Source organism: Sminthopsis crassicaudata, chromosome 3, assembly GCF_048593235.1.
Source record: "Sminthopsis crassicaudata isolate SCR6 chromosome 3, ASM4859323v1, whole genome shotgun sequence".
NCBI lineage: Eukaryota > Metazoa > Chordata > Mammalia > Dasyuromorphia > Dasyuridae > Sminthopsis > Sminthopsis crassicaudata.
This window is the reverse complement of record NC_133619.1, coordinates 57,106,620-57,125,460: the sequence shown is the minus strand read 5'-3', so window position 1 is coordinate 57,125,460 and position 18,841 is coordinate 57,106,620. Positions and strand designations below refer to the sequence as shown.

The 18,841-nt window shown below is 35.6% G+C and overlaps 1 protein-coding gene across 1 annotated transcript; it reads right to left on the bottom strand.

The window, feature by feature from the left end:
- Positions 1-6,147: 6,147 nt before the first annotated feature.
- Positions 6,148-16,737, bottom strand: CCDC195 (coiled-coil domain containing 195). Its single transcript, XM_074301962.1, has 3 exons — positions 16,485-16,737; positions 14,000-14,249; positions 6,148-6,280 (listed from the first exon to the last, which is right to left on the bottom strand). The coding sequence occupies exons 1-3, from the start codon at positions 16,735-16,737 to the stop codon at positions 6,148-6,150; spliced, it is 636 nt and encodes a 211-aa protein (XP_074158063.1).
- Between the last annotated feature and the right edge of the window lie 2,104 nt (positions 16,738-18,841).

Below are 18,841 nucleotides of genomic sequence, written 5' to 3'. Positions count from 1 at the left end.
GCCAGAATCTCCTTCCAGACAGCTGCAATCCCATTTGAAGCCTTAATTCATGGAATGAAAGGAGGATTCTTGGGATTAGGCAGATCCCACTTCAAATAGCATCCCAGTCCTTAGTTCTAGAACCAAGAAGTTCTGGACTGATGGTGCTAGAAAGTTTATCCTGGGGTATCTAAGCCACTTCTGATTTCCCTGGTCTCAATGTCCCTACTTGTGAAATGATTATTTAATAAATGAGATATATGCTAAAATATCTTGCTGGTCTAAATGAACTAGCATGGCTAATCTGATGGCCACTGCTTTTTTTTTTTCTTTTTACTTGATCTCTCTGATCATCTCCTATTGGACCCTTGATCTTACAAATTATATTGTATTCACAGTGCTGAGACCTTGATTATTGAGGATTGATAAGAAGTCTGTTTTTCTTTGACAGTCAAATTATATGTCCCTAAGAGATGGGAAAGTCTTTATGGAGACCAACCATTAGCTCATGACTTTTATAAATTTACCCAAGGGAAAAATAAGTCTAGTAACTGAAGAAATATCAACTAGAATAAGTTAAATACTAAATTTAGGTTGCTTTACTTTGTTGATTTAAAATGAGCCGCATACATGTAATTGGCTTTAAGGAAACTTGCTTGAGCTCTCTTTGAGATTTTCTGATAGCTTGGAGTTCTATGAACTCAATGAGTTGTTCTATGTAAATTATTAACAGGTATTAGGTTAACAAGAGTAGAACTGTCATCTAGAATTAACAAACAAACATATCAAGTGACGTGGAAACAGAATATGGGTATTTGTCTTTTTGCTGATAATAAGTGATTTGGGGGAAGATTTGCCAGTTGAAGGTAAGAGCAATCTATAGAATTGTATTTCCATAACAGGGACAAAGACTTAGAAAATGGCCAGTGCATGACCTAGTTATATTGTGCCACAGTTTCCTTTTATTGCTCTGCCTTAGTTTCCCTAAATTGTCCTGCCTCAGTTTATCTAAATTATTCTGCCTAAGTTCCTTGAATTGTTCTGCCTCAATCCCCCTGATTACACCCCCCCTTTCCTGTTCATTGGTACTGAGATAACTAGGTTGTGGAGATTTGCCTCAGTTTCCTCATCTGTCAAATGAGTTGGAGAAAGAAAGGACAAACTATTCCAGTATCATTGCCAAGAAAAACCCAAATGGAGTCATGGAGAGCTTGACATGACTGAAAACAATTCAATAGCAAAACAAGCAGGCTCAAATAAATGTTCATTCTTAAGGATTCAGTGTTAATGGTGACAATATAATCAGAGAAGTGGTAGCTATTTCTACTTAGCTGATATCAAAATGATGTTCCCTGTGCTGCCTTTCCATGAACAGAGTGTATTATATACAAGACAGATAGAAATCTCATAGCTTGTGAGATTAAGCTGCTGGTAGATCCTCAGGGACTATTTCTTTGTCCTTTGCACAAAGTATTTTCTCCTTCTTATTTCTATCAGTCTCTTGGAGCTTTATTCTTCCCTTCTTATGTTTATCAAAGGGTAATAGAAGTTTAGAGTTGGAAGAAAATGAAGAGTTCAGCTAGTTCAGATCTGTTCTAAATTACCCATTCTCTACTATACCTAACCTTTCTTGACACTACCAATAGGTGAGACATTTGAGGCAGGCTAATTTACTTCTGAATAGTTCTAATTGTTAAGTGAGGTTTTCCTTAAGCCTAAATTTGTCTTTTAAAAAAATCTTTTATCCATTAATACTAATTCTATCTTGTGGGGCCAGGACAAATCTAGTCTTTATTCCATGGGAAATTTCTACAAAAATACTTGAAATCAGTTATGATTTGATCCTTCTTCCATATTCCAACTCTTCTCTCCAAAGGCCAATTATCCCCAGTGCTTTCAAGCCATATTCATCAGTCATAACCTCAAAATTTTTCACTCTTTTGGTTTCTCTCCTTTGAGCCCACTCCAATTTATCAAATTGTTGTACATTTATTTTTCAGTTGTGTCCAACTCTTCATGACCCCATTTGGGGTTTTCTTGGCAAAGATGCTGAAGAGGTTTTCTGTTTCCTTTTTTAACTCATTTTAAACTAGGGCAAACTAGGTTAAATGACTTGCCTAAAGTCACATAGCTAGTAAATATCTGAGGTTAGATTTGAATTCAGGAAGATCAGCCTTTCTGACCCCAAGCTTGACAGTCTCTCTATTGCACCAACTTATGATACTCAGAATTGAGTTTAATAATGAAATTTAAAATGAGATAATGAGCAGATAGAATTGATTTTGAGTGAATAAAACATGTAAGTAGAAGCAATAGCTTGCTTAAAGTAGCATGTCTACAACTAAGTGTCTATTTCTTATTTTTGACTCAGTGTTGGGAGAAAACACAATCACTGATTCATAGATTGGTCTCAAACTCTTCTTATTCCCCTCTCCCTTTGGTTCACCTGGATCTGAGCCAGTTTGGATGGTATGAATGATGGCTCTTTGTGTTGAAAGGCTGGACTACAGGAACATTTAGAACTGACCTCAGGATCATGAAGAAGTGTTTTTTGTTTGTTTTACATTTGTTTTTATTTATTATTTTTTCATTTTAAAATTATAGCTTTTTTATTTACAAAAGATATGCATGGATAATTTTTCAGCATTGACCCTTGCAAAACCTTCTGTTCCAACTTTTCCCCTCCTTCCCCCCACCTCCTCCCCCAGATGGCAGGTAGTCCCATACATGTTAAATCCAATATATGTATCCATATTTATACTGTTATCTTGTTGCACAAGAAAAATCGTATCTATAAAAAAAGAAAAAAATCTGAGAAGGAAAACAAAAGCAAGCAAACAAAAACAGAGTGGAAAGGCTATGTTGTGGTCCACACTCATTCCCCATAGTTTTCACTTTGGGTGTAGCTGACTCTCTTCATTACTAAATAATTGGAATTAGTTTGAATCCTCTCATTGTTGAAGAGAGCCATATCCATCAGAATTGATCATTGTATAATTTTGCGGTTGCCAAGTATAATGATCTTCATGTAAGTTCCAGGCCTTTCTGAAATCATCTTGCTGGTTATTTCTTTTTTTTTTTTTATTTTTTTTATTTTTTATTATATATATATATATATATATATATATATATATATATATATATATATATATTTTATAATATTATCCCTTGTATTCATTTTCCAATTTACCCCCCCTCCCTCTATTCCCTCCCCCCGACGACAGGCAATACCATACATTTTACATGTGTTACAATATAGTCTAGGTACAATACATGTGTGCGAATATCACTTTCTTGTTGCACAATAAACATTAGATTCCGAAGGTACATGCAACCTGGGCAGACAGATATTAGTGCTAACAATTTTCATTCCCCTCCCAGTGTTTCTTCTCTGGGTGCAGCTACCTCTGTCCATCATTGATCAACTGGAAGTGAGTTGGATCTTCTTTATGTTGAAGATTTCCACTTCCATCAGAATACATCCTCATACAGCATTGTTGTTGAAGTGTACAGTGATCTTCTGGTCCTGCTCATTTCACTCAGCATCAGTTGATTTAAGTCTCTCCAGGCCTCTCTATATTCCTCCTGCTGGTTATTTCTTACAGAACAATAATATTCCATAATATTCATATACCACAATTTATTCAGCCATTTTCCAATTGATGGGCATCCACTCAGTTTCCAGTTTCTTGCCTCTACAAAGAGGGCTGCCACAAACATTTTTGCATATGTGGGTCACTTTCCATGAAGATGTTTTTTGTAGTTCAGTCAGTTTCCTTAACATCATGTGTGCTCTTGGGACAACCATCCTTCTCTCCATTTTCCATAAACTTCTATACACACCTTGAATATGTATGAATACATACATGGCAATCCCATTGGATCAACTGGAAGTGATATTGGGTCCACTGGAAGTGCATAGTGAGAGAAGAATAGAAATACAGTGCTAGAGACATGGCTTCTAATTTTATCATCACTTCTCTTGAATTGCTATGGGACTTGAGTAAGTTACACAACTATGCAGGTACTCAAGAAAAGCAGCATTGCCTGTGAGGTGAGCATGAGTCCAAAAGCCTTGAGTTCAGCGCATACTAGCTTCATGACCATCAGCATGTCATTTGTCTCAGTTCTCCAGGCAATTCCTTAAGATGAAAAATTACACAGAATTGCTGATCTGCCTTTATGAAGAGTTCTCACATGGGCTTTCCCTATATTGATGCAATCACACATTCAGACTTAAACAAATAACTTGGGTCATTATCTCTGCTCTCCTTAAAAGAAGAATTCCAATATGACGACATTTTCTTGCTATTTAAGGCTACCAGGAAAGTAAGTAAAGAGATATCAGCTTAATGAAGAACCATGAGGTAATTCCATATAAGAATCAATTGAAAAAACTGGGGGCATCTAATCAGAAAAAGAGAAGACTTAGGGCATGTGTAAGGAGACTATCTCTTTTTTTTAAACATTTGAATGGCTATTTCATAGATGATCTACATCCTAGATTTATATTGTTTAGCTTTATGGGGAAGAACTAGCAGCTAAAGCTAGAAGCTATGAGAAAAAACCTTCTAACAATTAGCGCTGTCTAAAAGTAAAATGGGCTTTTCAGTTACAGTCAACACTATTAGGATTGGGAAAGAGAATTTTTTATCACAGATAAGTTTTAGAAGTAAGATCAGAAACCTTCATAAAGATAATCTCTTTTCATGAAGGTTCATATTGAGTAAAATATATCCATAGGATCATACATTTAGAGGTTGAGAGAACCTTCAAGACCATCCAGTTGAACTCTCTTCTTTTACAGATGAGAAAAGTCACAAAGGCAGTACAAATAGCAGAATGGGGATTTTGAATCTGGGTCCTGGAGAAGGCTCTTCTTGTACAGGTCAGACACCTCCCCCCAATTTCTTCCATTCATCCTCACATGAGATGGTCTCATACTTTTTCACCATCCTGGCTCCCCTCAGAGGATCTTAAGTGTGATTCTCATAGGCTGCTGGATCTGGCCCCAACTTTTTCATCCTTATCTCTGTATCAGTACTCTCAATAAGGTTGTATTTGCTGATTAACTGGAAATTCTATTTTTGCAAAAAAGTTGGATTTAAAGGTCTATTATGGGGAGCTGAATCTGATTTGATGTGTGACAAAGGGAATGAGAAGAGATGAGATAATTTTGCAAATAGAGAATATAGAAAAATAGATATTAGGAAGGAATCATTAGACCTCTCATACCTGAGTATGTCCATCTCCAAAGACAAGTGTGTATGTTAATTGTTAATTCCCATTCTCGCTGGTACAGAGGGTGGGGAGTTATGGACAGTGGAAAAACTGAGAGTAGCTGTGTGTTTTGGGGCATGATTCCTAAAAAGACCGAAAAAAATTGGTATGATTTTAGGTAACAACTGGACCTATTCCTTCAGAGAACCACACACAATGAGTGATAATAATGATACTAACATATATATGTTTGTACATACACTTACATGTCTATCTAGTTATCTTATCTATCTCACCTATCTCTTATCTATCATCTACCTATCTACCTATTTTATTCACTCCCATATTATATTCCAGTCACCATGTGAAATACTTTGCAACTATTTCAGTGGCTCTTCAAAACATCTCTGGGGGATAAATGCTATTTTTTAATCCCCATTTTACTGAAGAATAACAAATAAAACTTCTATCATGAATTATCCAAACTATGCCTTTGCCCCCGGGGTCATAACTTAATGAAGATTAAAAGAGGGATGGCTAATAGAACTTGGTAGGAAAAGCATGATCATTTCGGAGTAAAAGTCTAAAGGGACCAATAGTCTCTCTTGGGAAGATAAGAACAGCACAGCTTGAGCATGAAACATGTCGTTATCCCATGAAGTGATTCATTTTATGAGCAAGAGGCCTGCAGCAACAGCCAACTGTACATAAATCAGGCCTCCAAGGTATAAGAATAAGATCTATGGAGATCTCATTACCAATTGTTCTCAACAGATTCAGGGATTCCTTGCCAAACAAGAGGCCAGTGACCTGACACAAAGTCTTTTGTGATTCCCAGGGGGTATCTTGCCAAAAGCACTTTGCAGAAGAAACCTGACACATGCACACATAGTGATCATTTTAGGCTCTCATCTTCAGAATCAAATGGTCTTTAAAAATTCACTGGTCTCACATGTCTTTTTCCATAATGGTGCTCAGCTGCTTTGGGTTGTGATTTTGTATGCATTCCAACGAATCTGGGTCTTTGGAATATGATGACATCTCCATGGGTAACAGGAAACTCACCGCTTTTATTTTGCCCCTAAGGAAGCAGAATGAGAGAAGAGAAAGCTAAGATTTTTGGCTCAATGCTCAGGCAGGTCAGATTTGATCATGAAATGTTTATAGCATTTTGTCAAATCCAATATGATAAATGATTAGTATTTACATTTTTTTTTTTAAAAAAAGCATTATTAAACATATAATGCCAGAGGAGTGAGATGGTGACAAAATGCTAGTTTTAGAGTCAGAGAATATTAATTCAATTCTTACATGTTTGAACATGAGCAAGTCATTCTCTCTCCCAGGGCCTCAGTTTCCTCAACTGAAAATTGAAGTTGTTGGACTAGATGGCTTTCTAGTTCTTAATCTATGATCTCATGAATTTAGAGATGGAAACCATCCTTCCCATTTCAAAGATGTCAGAACTGAGGCCCCGAAAGGGCAATCACCTGCTCCTAAATTACTTTGGATTACTTATTCAGTAATAGAACAGGAAGATATCATTGAGGAATCTGGAATATAAAAGAGAACTGGATACAGTTCCCATGTTACCATATGATCTTGAATAAATCATTATATTTTATTGTATATCACTGTAAAATGCAGGGATTGGTTCAGATCACTTTAAGATTCCTCTCATTTCAAATCCAGTTCTACATACAGGATTTAGATAGACTTCAAAACAGGATTTAGATAGACTTCAAAATACCTTCCAACAGTCTATAAGAACTTTCAAGCTTATGAAACTCTGAAGGTACTAGAATGGTGAAGAAGCAAGAAATCGTCCCAAATGAGAATCAATTAAATAAAGTGGGGTATATAACCTAGAGAAAAGATAGAGAAGGGAAGATAGAGAGGGAGAGTCTTGTAAAAAGCATTTGAAAGGTTATGTTCTAGAAGTTCTAGACTCTAGATTTATATTGCTTGGGTTCCAGGAGGAACTAGTAGCTAAGGGTAGAAGTTGGAAGCTTGATATGAGGTTAATAATTAGAGTTTTCCTAAATCAAAATAGGCTGCCTGGTACTGGTGGGGCCTGGGGCAGGGAAGGGTAGTGATTTTCCCATTAGGATGTGGGTTACTTTTGTTTTCCTTCCTTCCTTCCTTCCTTCCTTCCTTCCTTCCTTCCTTCCTTCCTTCCTTCCTTCCTTCCTTCCTTCCTTCCTTCCTTCCTTCCTTCCTTCCTTCCTTCCTTCCTTCCTTCCTTCCTTCCTTCCTTCCTTCCTTCCTTCCTTCCTTCCTTCCTTCCTTCCTTCCTTCCTTCCTTCCTTCCTTCCTTTTCTTTCTTCCCCCTCACTTTTTTTTCCTAAAAAACTGGATATTTTTTGGAGGTTACATATTAAGGTATGGTTTGGGGTAGATGCCTTTGAGATTTTTTTTCCAAGCCTCAGATTCTTTGTTTTTTGTCCTTATTGAACTTAACGTGTTTTTTTTTTTTATGTTGATAACTATTGAAATGTTCAATGCTTAAATGATTATAGGTCCATTTATTCAGACTTGAATGAGAATTATTTAGCTGATTATTCTGTCCATTCTTATTTTATTTGCTGTGGTATTATATAGATTTTGATACACACTCATACCTACCTGAGTCTGAGAATATGCCTAAAAAGGGCTCATTCAAAGTGATTGCTAATTCTTCACATCAGTATGGGCTAGAAATTCCCTAGCTCTCAGGATCATAACTAAGAATTTTTGCACTTTGGATAAGTACCAGAAACCATGCTTAAGGCATGTGCACCCCAAAAAATTTTGAAGTGGATAACTATTCCCCTGGGGGAGATGCAGGGATCCCAGGTTACTATACTCTTCCCACTCATTCCCACAAAGAGAAGGCCAATTTGTAGCTCTCTATTTAAATTAACATAGTACTTGGTTTTTCTTTTTCACTGAATTTTTAATTTCCCAGAGAGGAAATTCCTTGTACCAGTGCTGATTTGTTCAGAGTCATACAGCCAAAATATATGAAATATAAGAATCAAATTTAGGACTTTTTGATCTAGAGGTCAGTTCTCTACATTTCACAGAGTAGGAGTGAGGGACTGGGGGAGAAATAAGGGGAAATAAGTGAGGGGGAAGATGAAAGTAGGACAGATTATGATATAATTGGAAAATGTTTAATTGAATAAATAAAATGAATATGCAGCTATCAGGGAATCATTATTATTTGAGTTTGATATCACACTTTTTCTCTTGTCCCTGGTTATCAAGAATAGTTTCAAATTTAACATCCATGAAACCTGCTTTTTCTGGGAGGGGACTTTGGTTCTAGAGTGAGAAACTCTTAATTAGCTTGCTAGCTAAAGAAAATCATGATTTCTCACTTTGGTCTCTGAGAATTCCTTTACATGTCACCTAGCTAGTGGTCAATAAATGATATTGTTGTTGTTGATCTTTCATTCTTGAAGAGGACCAATGACATCATGAGGGTGATGTCTTAATTTTGGATGTATTAGATTTAAATGAGGCAGAGCTTTGCAAAGTTGTCAGCCTTATTCTTCTCCCAAGTTGAATTCAGGAACTAGAATGGGGGTAGGATTAAAGAAGTAATTTTGGGTTAACTTGTTTTTAAAAAATATTTTGATAATTATATTTCAATATGATTTGTTTTCTTTGTAATTTTATGTCTTTTATTTTATGTATTTAAAAACATTATCTTGAGGAGTCCATAGGCTTTACTATGCGGTCCATGGCACAAAAACTCTTATGAACCCATGTAATACTTTTGGGAGAAGGAACATAACAAGGGAATGAAGCTCTCCTTATCCCCTTCACACTTGAAATATTATGTCAGAATTGGAAAAGGACTTTAGGTTAGCTAGTTCAAATCTTTGATTTTATATATGAGGAGGCTAAAAACTCCTAAAGGTTATGTGACTAGGCCATGAATAAAGTTCATTCAACTCTTGTAGAAATTGAGATGAAGAGGAGATAGAGGGAAATCAAGATCCACTCTCAGATTCATAGAATGTTAGAGCTAGAAAAGACCTTGAGTCCAAATCATCCAAACCTGTTGTTTTATAGATAAGGAAAGAGAGCTATTTTAATCAGGTTGCTGAAATTTGACCTCCTTCAGGGAGATAAAGGGGATTGATCTTTTAGTAGCACAAACTTCCTAGAAATAAATTCTTGCTACTGGGAAGACTGAATCACTTAAGCTTGGATTTTCTGAGCTTCAATAGAAATAAGTGTCCACAAATTGTTTTTGTTGTTTTGCAGGAAAACAGAAACAATTTGGAAAACAGAACTTTGAAGTAATGAAAAATCCAATGAGATGTCGTGGCAGAGAGATTCCTGAGAAGAATAGCACTCTGCAAAATGCTGCTCCATTTCTGGGCTTTTCCTATTTCCCTACTTCTAAGGCTTTTTTCCTAATATTTTATATCCAACATGGCAGAATGTGCTGTGAGAAGTAGTAAAAACCTTCTTGAGCTTGGGAAAGCAAGCTCTTTGGCTTAAGGCCTAACATCCCCTAAATGCTTTTCTCTTCTTTCTCAGCATTACCTACCTTTGTTCTTCAAGATGCCCCATCTCTCCAAAGGTTATGATGGAATAATCCATTAAAAGGTGACCCTCTGTCTGCACTTAAAGGATTGGATCATTGGTCAAGGGACATAAGATCAAACCAATTTGGGCTTCTTCTTTTTCTTCTTTTTCTTCTTCTTCTTCTTCTTCTTCTTCTTCTTCTTCTTCTTCTTCTTCTTCTTCTTCTTCTTCTTCTTCTTCTTCTTCTTCCTTCTTCTTCTTCTTCTTCCTTCTTCTTCTTTCTTCTTCTTCTTCTTTTTCTTCTTCTTCTTCTTTTTCTTCTTCTTCTTCCTTCTTCTTCTTTCTTCTTCTTCTTTTTCTTCTTCTTCTTCCTTCTTCTTCTTTCTTCTTCTTCTTTCTTCTTCTTCTTCTTCTTCTTCTTCTTCTTCTTCTTCTTCTTCTTCTTCTTCTTCTTCTTCTTCTTCTTCTTCTTCTTCTTCTTCTTCTTCTTCTTCTTCTCCTCTTCTTCCTCTTCTTCTTTCTTCTTTTTCTTTCTTTTTTCTCCTCCTCCTCTTCCTTTTTATTCTCCTCTTTCTTCTTTTTCTTTCTCTTCCTTCTTTTTTCTTTTCCTTCTCCTCCTCCTCCTCCTCCTCCTTCTTTTTCTCATTCTTCATCATCACTGGCATTTATATAGAATTTTAACGTTTGTAAAGAACTTTATATACAGTATCTTATTTAATCCTTACAAAACCCTATGAGCTAAGTGCTCTTATTATCCCAGTTTTACAGATGAGGAAACTAAGGCTTGTTCAAGGTAAATATCTGAAGTAGGATTTAAACGCAGGACTTCTTGAATACAAATCCAGTTCTGTGACCACTAAGCAACAAATAGTCTCATCACTTTGGTCGCTGCCTAAACATTCTTCCATTTATGGACAATTAAATTATCTTACCTATCTCCAAATCCACACTCAAAATTTTGTGGCAAGCTCCACCTGATCATAACTCAAACAAACTCTGCCTCACCACTAAACACATCTCCTGTTTTCATCCCTTTAAGAACCCTAAGCTTGAAAATAGCCTCCCCCTGAGTAATTCCACAAAACAGATATTATAATGCACTGAAAAAACAAAATCCTCATTGTTCTATGGCTATGCTTCTTCTGCTACTGAATACAGACAATAAAATTTAGACAAGTGGTTGGGGCAATTACTTTTGCTCACAAGCTTGCTTGCTTAATAGTAAGAGTCAAGAATTGTGGCTAGAATATCAATTAATCATTTGCTTAATTTGCTTAGAGAAGATAAAGATTTCTCACCTTAGCCTCTGGGAACTTCTACACATGGCTCCTAATTAGCGATCAGTAGATGCTATGAAAAAGTAGAGTTTCAGAAGTAGAATAGGGATGGGAGAAAGAAATAAAGACTTAAGAGGGTATTCTAAAGAGAAAGAGTCTGGGAATATAGTGAAAACAAAAAATATGCAGAAACATCAAGTTTGGAAAGGAATTTGACATTTCTTTGGATTAATAGAGCTGGCAACTTGGCATAGGGATATCTGTTATGACTATAAGCAAAGGAGCTCAGCCCTAGCTGAGGCTTTTTCCTTTCCTATTGAATTTCTCTTAAACTGGTATTTTGAGAGTAACTTTTGTGCTGCTTGTCCTGGTTGACCAAATTGCTTGTTATAGCTCTGCTATCTTGTTCCTTCCTTCTCCTCTCCTAATAACCCTGCTGTTGAGATATAATAATAACTATAATTAATAATAATTATTAAACACATTATATAATTATTATAATGATCATAATAGCTAGCATTTATATAGTACCTATCATGGACCAGGCACTCTGTTAAGCACTTTATAATTATCTCATTTGATTCTCATAACAATTTGGGGAGCTAGGCACTATTATTATTCCCCTTGTACAGTTGAGAAAACTGAGATGAACAGAAATTATTTAGTAAAGGTAAATTTAGTAAATGTCTGATTTGAACTCAGGTCTTTCTTACTCCATGCTTATTTATCTATCCAGTGTGCCATTAATTGCTTCCAAAAGGTCATGTGTCTTTCCCAATTGCAAATTCATTGTCCATCATCAGTGGGACAGTTCTAGTACATTTTGATATATGTTTTCCCCCAAGTGAAGATTTATTCTTGTCAAAACAATATTTAGTCACTGCTTCTATAAAAGGAGGATTAGTAGGTTTCAGATGATGGGTTTTGTAATGGACAAAGGAAGAAGAGGTTTATTTGAAAATCTTTAATAAGCTTTCTAGAAGGAAAAGGAATAAGAGCTGACAAGTACTAAGCTGTCTGTGTGTGTATGCCAAAAATTTGTTCTACTTTTTCCAACAATAGAGTTATTTCTTCCTTTGAAATAGAACACATTGGAATATAATTCAAGAAAGGGAAGGAGGGGATAGGAAAGAAGAAAGGGAGAAAGAAAAAAAGAAAGGAGAGTAAAGAAGGAAAAAAGAAAGTGGGAGGAAGGGAAAGAAAAGAGAAGAGAAGAAAAGGAAAGGTAGGAAGAGCAAAGAAAGAAAGGGAATGGTGGAAAAACTCATGAAGAAAATTGTTTGATTTCTCATGTGATTAAAAAATCAACCCAAGCAAAGGGATTTTCAATATTTTTTCATAATTTCTCTCAAAGGCTATTATTACAATAAATAGTTCTAACTAATGGTAAGGTGGATAATGATCTAATTTAAATTTTTTGTCCATTTAACCTCCAGAAAAGCAATTGGAAAAGTGGAAATGATACAACTTAGCAAATGACTTACATAGTTTAATAAAATTGTACTTCTGCTTGTGCTTTTAAATGTTCATTTGTCACTCTTTACTCTTTACTCTTATGTGTAAAGTGGTTAGACAGTATATATTACTTGATTAATATTGACCCCATTTTTAACGCAAACACTATTTAGCTTTTCTTTCAATTATTGCCAATATCCAACTTGAAGACTTCTTGAGGTCTCTGCCAGGACTTGTGCTCACTCCCAAATCCCATGGTGTGAGTTTGCTATTCAAATTATGGAATGTTCACAGTTCTAACAATCTATATATTTCTTTTCTGAGCCAATTCCCACAATACAATAGCAACACAATTTCTCATTAAATGAGTGAAAAAATAGCTCCTAGTTAATGGATAGAAATTGAATTATAAATTCTGAGAACAATATAGTAACCTTCTGTAAAATTGAATCCAATCTTATATAAGTTTTCTCTTTAGCAAAATAGTAGAACTAACTCTTTAGGAAACCAATATAAAAATGAATTTTAAAATCAATCTCTATAAATATTAACATAGCCTTCTGATGTTACAGTTATAAATTCTAATTGAAGATAGACTTTTCAGACAGTATCCTGCATTTTATTAACTGTTCATCTATATAAGGGCTAGCAAAAGCTTTATGAAGTAACAAATTAGCAGAAATTTCATTGGGTTATTGTTTCTTAAAAACTAAGATAAGAGTTTCCACTTCACTTTTTTTTCCTAACAAGTATTTTCTGTGGTATTTAAGGGAAAGTTGCTGGTTAAAATTTAGGTTTTCCGAATTTGAAGTTAGAAAACTAGGAGTTTGGATCCAAGATCTGTGACTTAGTTAACTTTGTTGAGCCTCATTTTTCTCATCTGTGAAATGGTAGAGTGAGACTATATGATTTTTAAATTTCCTTCCAATTCTATGATTTGGAAATTCCCATAAAAATGCTAATTTCTTGTTATATTAACAAATAAAGTTTGTTCATCACCTTTCTTTACCTCTCAAAGCAGAAAATTTCCCACAGTAGACTTGTGAGTTGGAGAATTTTCAATTCTCTACTTGATCCAGTTTTTAAAAGTACCTATAAGAGTATGATATTAAAATAATATGAATTCCTTAAGGGCAGGGGCCATGTTTTTACCTTTTTTGTATCTTCAGTGCTTAGAAGGAAGGAAGGAACCATTTATTAAGCACCTATTATTTGCCAAGAACTTTGCTAGGCACTTTACAAACATTATCTCATTTGATCCTTACAACAACTCTGGGAAGTAGATGCTTTTATTATCCCCATTTTTTTTTAAAGTTGAGGAAACTGAAGCGGACAGAGGTTAAGTGATAGCACAAAATTAGTGCTTAATAAATGCTCATTTTCTGATTTACATGACTTTATACATTGCTAATATGTTTGTTTATAAGTATTTATGAGTATGTATGTATGTATATATATGTGTGTGTATCTATGAATATGTGTATATATAGAAGTATATGTGTGTGGGCATATGTTTATATACATATATGTACATAATATATTACCTGCACTTAAAAACATGGTCTTGAAAAGTCCTTTTATTAGAAGTGTTGCTGGTAAAACAATCTGCGGCAAATCCCTTTCCATCTTCGTTGGCTAGCTTTGTAACTGGAGAGCGGGCTGGTGATTTCATTATTCCCTGGGCTTCTAGAATTCCACTGCTCATGTGTCTTTTTCCCGATTTACAATGCTCATGGGCCGCAAAAGAATGAACAGATGAGGAAATGGTATAGCGTCTAACGGTCATGATATTACCTGTAGTAGACATTCATGAAAATAAAGCCCACCCATTTAATTAAGTCCACAAATACTGTATTAAATTTCTGGTTTAAACTTATCCAAAAGTCAAACATTATTGATTAAAGGAAATATTTCATTCTGGCATAAAAGGACTGTCCTGGTCTGGTGGGAAACAAGACTATATCTAGTAACTTGCTATATGAATCTGGGAAAACAATGGATTTTTGAATCCATTACTAGAGAAAAAGGCTACCTAGAGGCAATTTGATGGTATGGTGGATGGAGAGTTGGGCCTGGAGTTAGGAGGACCAGAATTTAAAACCAGCCTCAGACACTTCTTAGCTATGTGATCCTGGGGAAGTCACTTTAATTTCTGTTTCTCTCAGTTTCTTCATCTGTAAAATGGGGATAATAATAATAATATCTACCTCTGAGAGTTATTTTGAGGATTAATTTCAGGATTAAATGAGATATTTGTAAAATGCTTTGCAAACTTTAAATGTTATATAAATGCTAATTTTTGTTACTATTATTTCTATTATATCTTTTATTCATTTAATCTCTGTAGTCAACAAAATGCTTCCTATTTTAATAAATGGACAATCACTCTGATTAAAAACTTTAGTAAATGATTGACTTGGATGATGATGATGATGAAGACATTGTTATTATATTATTGTTATTATGACTAGCATATACACAATGTTTTAAAATCTATGAAGCACTCTATACATACAGATAAATATGTATTATATATATGTGTACATATATATATGTATATATATGTATAATTTTATTTACTGCTCACAAGATCCCTGTGGGTTAGTTATTATAGATATTATTATTCCCATTTTACAGATTTATTGAAGAAGAAAGGTCAGAGAGATCAAAAGGCATACCTACATCACTCAGCTCTCAAGTCTTAGATGCAAGATTTAAACTCATATAGATGGGACATGGATAAAGTACTAGGCCTGGAGTCAGGAAGCCTTGTTTTCCTGAATTAAAATCTAGACTCAGATTCTTATTAGTTGTATGGCTACATACAACTACATACAAGTGACAAGTCACTTAACCCTATTTGCCTCAGTTTCTCCATCTGTAAAGAACTGGAGAAGGAAATGGCAAACTTTTCCAGTATCTTTGCCAATAAAATCCCAAATGGGGTCATGAAGAGTTGGATGTGACTGAAAAAGAACTAAACAATAATGAAAACTATTGCCAAATCCAATAATTACTCTAGGATACCATAATGCCTGGGAATAAATATGATCCATATCCTTCTGTGGCCCATATAAACAAGATCAATCCTCAGACACATCTGTGTATAGCAATTCCTATTTACATATCCCAGGATCATAATCCTAATAGCCAACATTAACATATAGCTTTTGATCCAGAAGAACTTTTTTATGAACACATCTCATCTGGTGCTAGAGAAGAGCTGGAAAAGACCTTAAAGATCAATTAGTCAAATATCCTCCTGCCACTGGTGAAAATGAAGGTTAGTTGTGACTCTGAAGGTGTCATAGCAGAGCCAGGATTAAAGTCAGAGTAATTTTTCTCCTAATGCAGTATTATTTCTGTTCCTCTTTGCTGTTTCCCAAATCACTTTAAAAGACTTTCATAGGATGAATAAAATTATTGCCATTTTATGGACAAGGAAACACTTATTTAGAGGTTCAATAATCTGTCTGGGTGAAGTAATAGAGTTTATATTGGTACCTGGGTCTCCTGACTCCGCTTGGCATCTGAGTATACACGTTAACCGAGTAACTTTCTCAGAAATGATATACCAGACTGTATTTTCATCAGGAATAGCTCCATTAAGGTGGGTAAAATTCTTTGCAGAGATTTTGTGAGTCCTTGCACAAGAGTCAATTCATACACTTAAAGCCAGATGGAGAAACTGAGTTCCAAGGACATTGAACAAATTGCTCAGGTCTTCTGTGCTCTTAAGTTTTATACCTTGTGTGCTATATTTTTATAGCATTTTTGAAATCAGATAGTTTAAAAAATTGTTTTTCATGAGGCTAGAAATGAGCTTGTCACTTTTGCTCTCCCCAGACCTATTTGGGGATATCTTTGATGGACCCCTTCAAGATATCTTTAATTAACTACTCTGCACCTAAAATTCCAGCAGAAGCTGTTATGCAAAATACAAGGCAAAAAAGTTTTCTATATGGGAAACGGAGGACTTTTTCTGGCTAATGTGGACACAAATCAAGAGCAGCATGAGGTATGTGATACCTTTGGGTTCCTTCAGGGCCAGGGCAGAATCCGCTGAGACTGTCCTGTGAATGGCTATGGGTGCAGTGACCATCTCTTCCCTTAGAGTGCTGGTCCTTCTGGCTTCCCCTTCTTCTCTGTTGCCTTCCCAAGCAGAGGCCCTCTGGCTGGTGAAGTCCAGCTCCACTCGGAGAGCCTTATTCTCCTTTTCTAGCTTGTTGATCTCAGAACGCATTTCCTGGATCACCTTCATGAGCTGGGTGTTCCCTTCCATTGCCTTTTGCCAGCTGTCTGCTGCTTCCTTTGGGGGTAGTCAGGTCACCTGCTGTTTCTGCTGCGATAAGCCACCCTCTTGGGGTAGCTTGGTTGCTCTTGTCCTTAAAATCCCCCCAACAATAGATGTCCTCCCTCCCTGCATCCAGGTCAATGCCATCTTTCAACACTTGCGGGGAGCTAGGATTCAGTTATCAAGGTATTCTGAGGGTCCCTATAATTTATTCATTTGGGTTTCAATTTTCAGGATGGAGCTTTTCTTCTGATCATTTCTTTCACATAGAGTCATGGACTCAGGGTAATTGTCCTATGACTAAAGGAAAAATAACCCTACCAAATAACCTCCCTGAATCATTAACTTTTTAATCCCCCTATGATCCCCAAGGAGTTGGCAGATAGATTTTTGGGATGTTTGCGAATTTGGATGAAAAAAAAGAAAGACCTTTATTTCCACTTCTTACTAACTGAAATGTAGCATTTCTTTCAATTATTTTACAAATATTATTCTGAACCTATATGATATATAACTCCTAGAGGTGGGGTATGTATATGTGGGAAGCGTGTATATAAAGTGTGTATATTTCTATATCTCTGCTGGACAACTAATAAACTACTTAAAGTTATATAAACAAATACACATATACACACATGTACACATACATGTGCATATATAGACATATGTAAAGATATATAGATATAAATGCACACATACATACACATATCTATATATAGTTGTATAAATCCCCCTCAGGTTTTGCCTGTCAATAAGACCTGTGCCAAAAAAACCAAAAAACAAAAAACAGTAAAAATCCCTATTCTACAAAATATCTTAATCCTTCTCCTACTCAGCTCCAGACCTGTTTGTGAACCCCCGTTCCCCACCTAAACTTATTTACCAGAGAATATTTTCAAATGGCATCTCCATGGTAAATGCTTCCCATGATTACAAAGCATGTTGAAAGAGACATGGATGAAGACTCTTCTCATAAAAATGATTCAGAGTTTTATTCCCATGTGATGAATTATTAATTGTGGCTCAAGGCATTAAGGAATTATGGCATCTTTAAGAGCACAGAATGCTTATGTATGATTAAATGTGATTATAACAATGGTAGCCCTTGGTCAGGAAGAAGACCCAGGTACAGCAAGATGTCACTCCTGGGCATCTATCTGCTCCCTCTCTGTTCTCTCTGTAATTCCTTTTTAGACAGTTTGCCAGCAATGCAAAGACTATTCTGAGACTGTAAGGGGAGATGGATTAGACATTAATCTTGCATGAGAAAGGAAATGTGATCTGAAGTGCAGCCTTCATTACTTGTTTCCTGAAAAGGTTTCTTTGTTGCAAATGAAAAGCAAGAATCTTAAATGAAGACCGTTTTCAAGAACAGCATGTTTTTGGAAACTCCATGAATACTTAAACATAATAAGCCTGTTTCAGGATAGAGATAACTTTACCTGAGAAGTAGCTAGATGGTACCATGGTATGCAGAGCATTGCACCTGAAGTCAGGAAGACCTGAGTTCAAATCCAGCCCTAGACACTTAACTAGGTGGTACATTGGATACAGTACTGGCCTCAGAGTCAGAAAGATGCATCTTTCTGAGTTCAAATGTGACCCCAGATATTTACTAGTTGTGTGACTCTGGGCAGGTCACTTAACTCTGCCTCAGTTTGCCCATCTGTAAAATGAACTGGAAAAATAAGAAGCTATTCCAAGATCTTTTCCAAAATGAAATCAGACACAGCTGAAATAATTCAATGATAACAAAATTTAATAGCTATGTGACCATGGGTAAGCCACTTAATTTGTAAAATGAAGATCATAATACCACATTAACTCCCATGGTTGTAAAAATCTAATGAGACATTATTTATAAAGTGCTTAGAATAATTACTGGTATACTGTAAGTATATAATAAATGCTTGTTTCCTTCCTTCCTTCCTTTTTCTCTTGAGTATTTATAAGATAGTGGGAGAGCTCCTCAGACTCTTTATCTTGGGTCTGCTCTGACCTGAAAACTGAGAAAGTGACTTTTCTGTCCTTTCTGTTTTTCTTTCTTTGCTAAGCACTGAGAAGTCAGCTTGATCTTATGTTCAGGAAGGCA

Excerpts from the sequence above, each read along its gene's own strand:
- CCDC195 (XM_074301962.1), bottom strand. The coding sequence starts at position 16,737 with ATGGAAGGGAACACCCAGCTCATGAAGGTGATCCAGGAAATGCGTTCT. Across the intron at positions 14,250-16,484 it reads GGCCCTGAAGGAACCCAAAG|GTAATATCATGACCGTTAGA; the intron begins GTATCACATACC and ends TGTCTACTACAG. Across the intron at positions 6,281-13,999 it reads GACCATGTTTTTAAGTGCAG|GGGCAAAATAAAAGCGGTGA; the intron begins GTAATATATTAT and ends CTGCTTCCTTAG.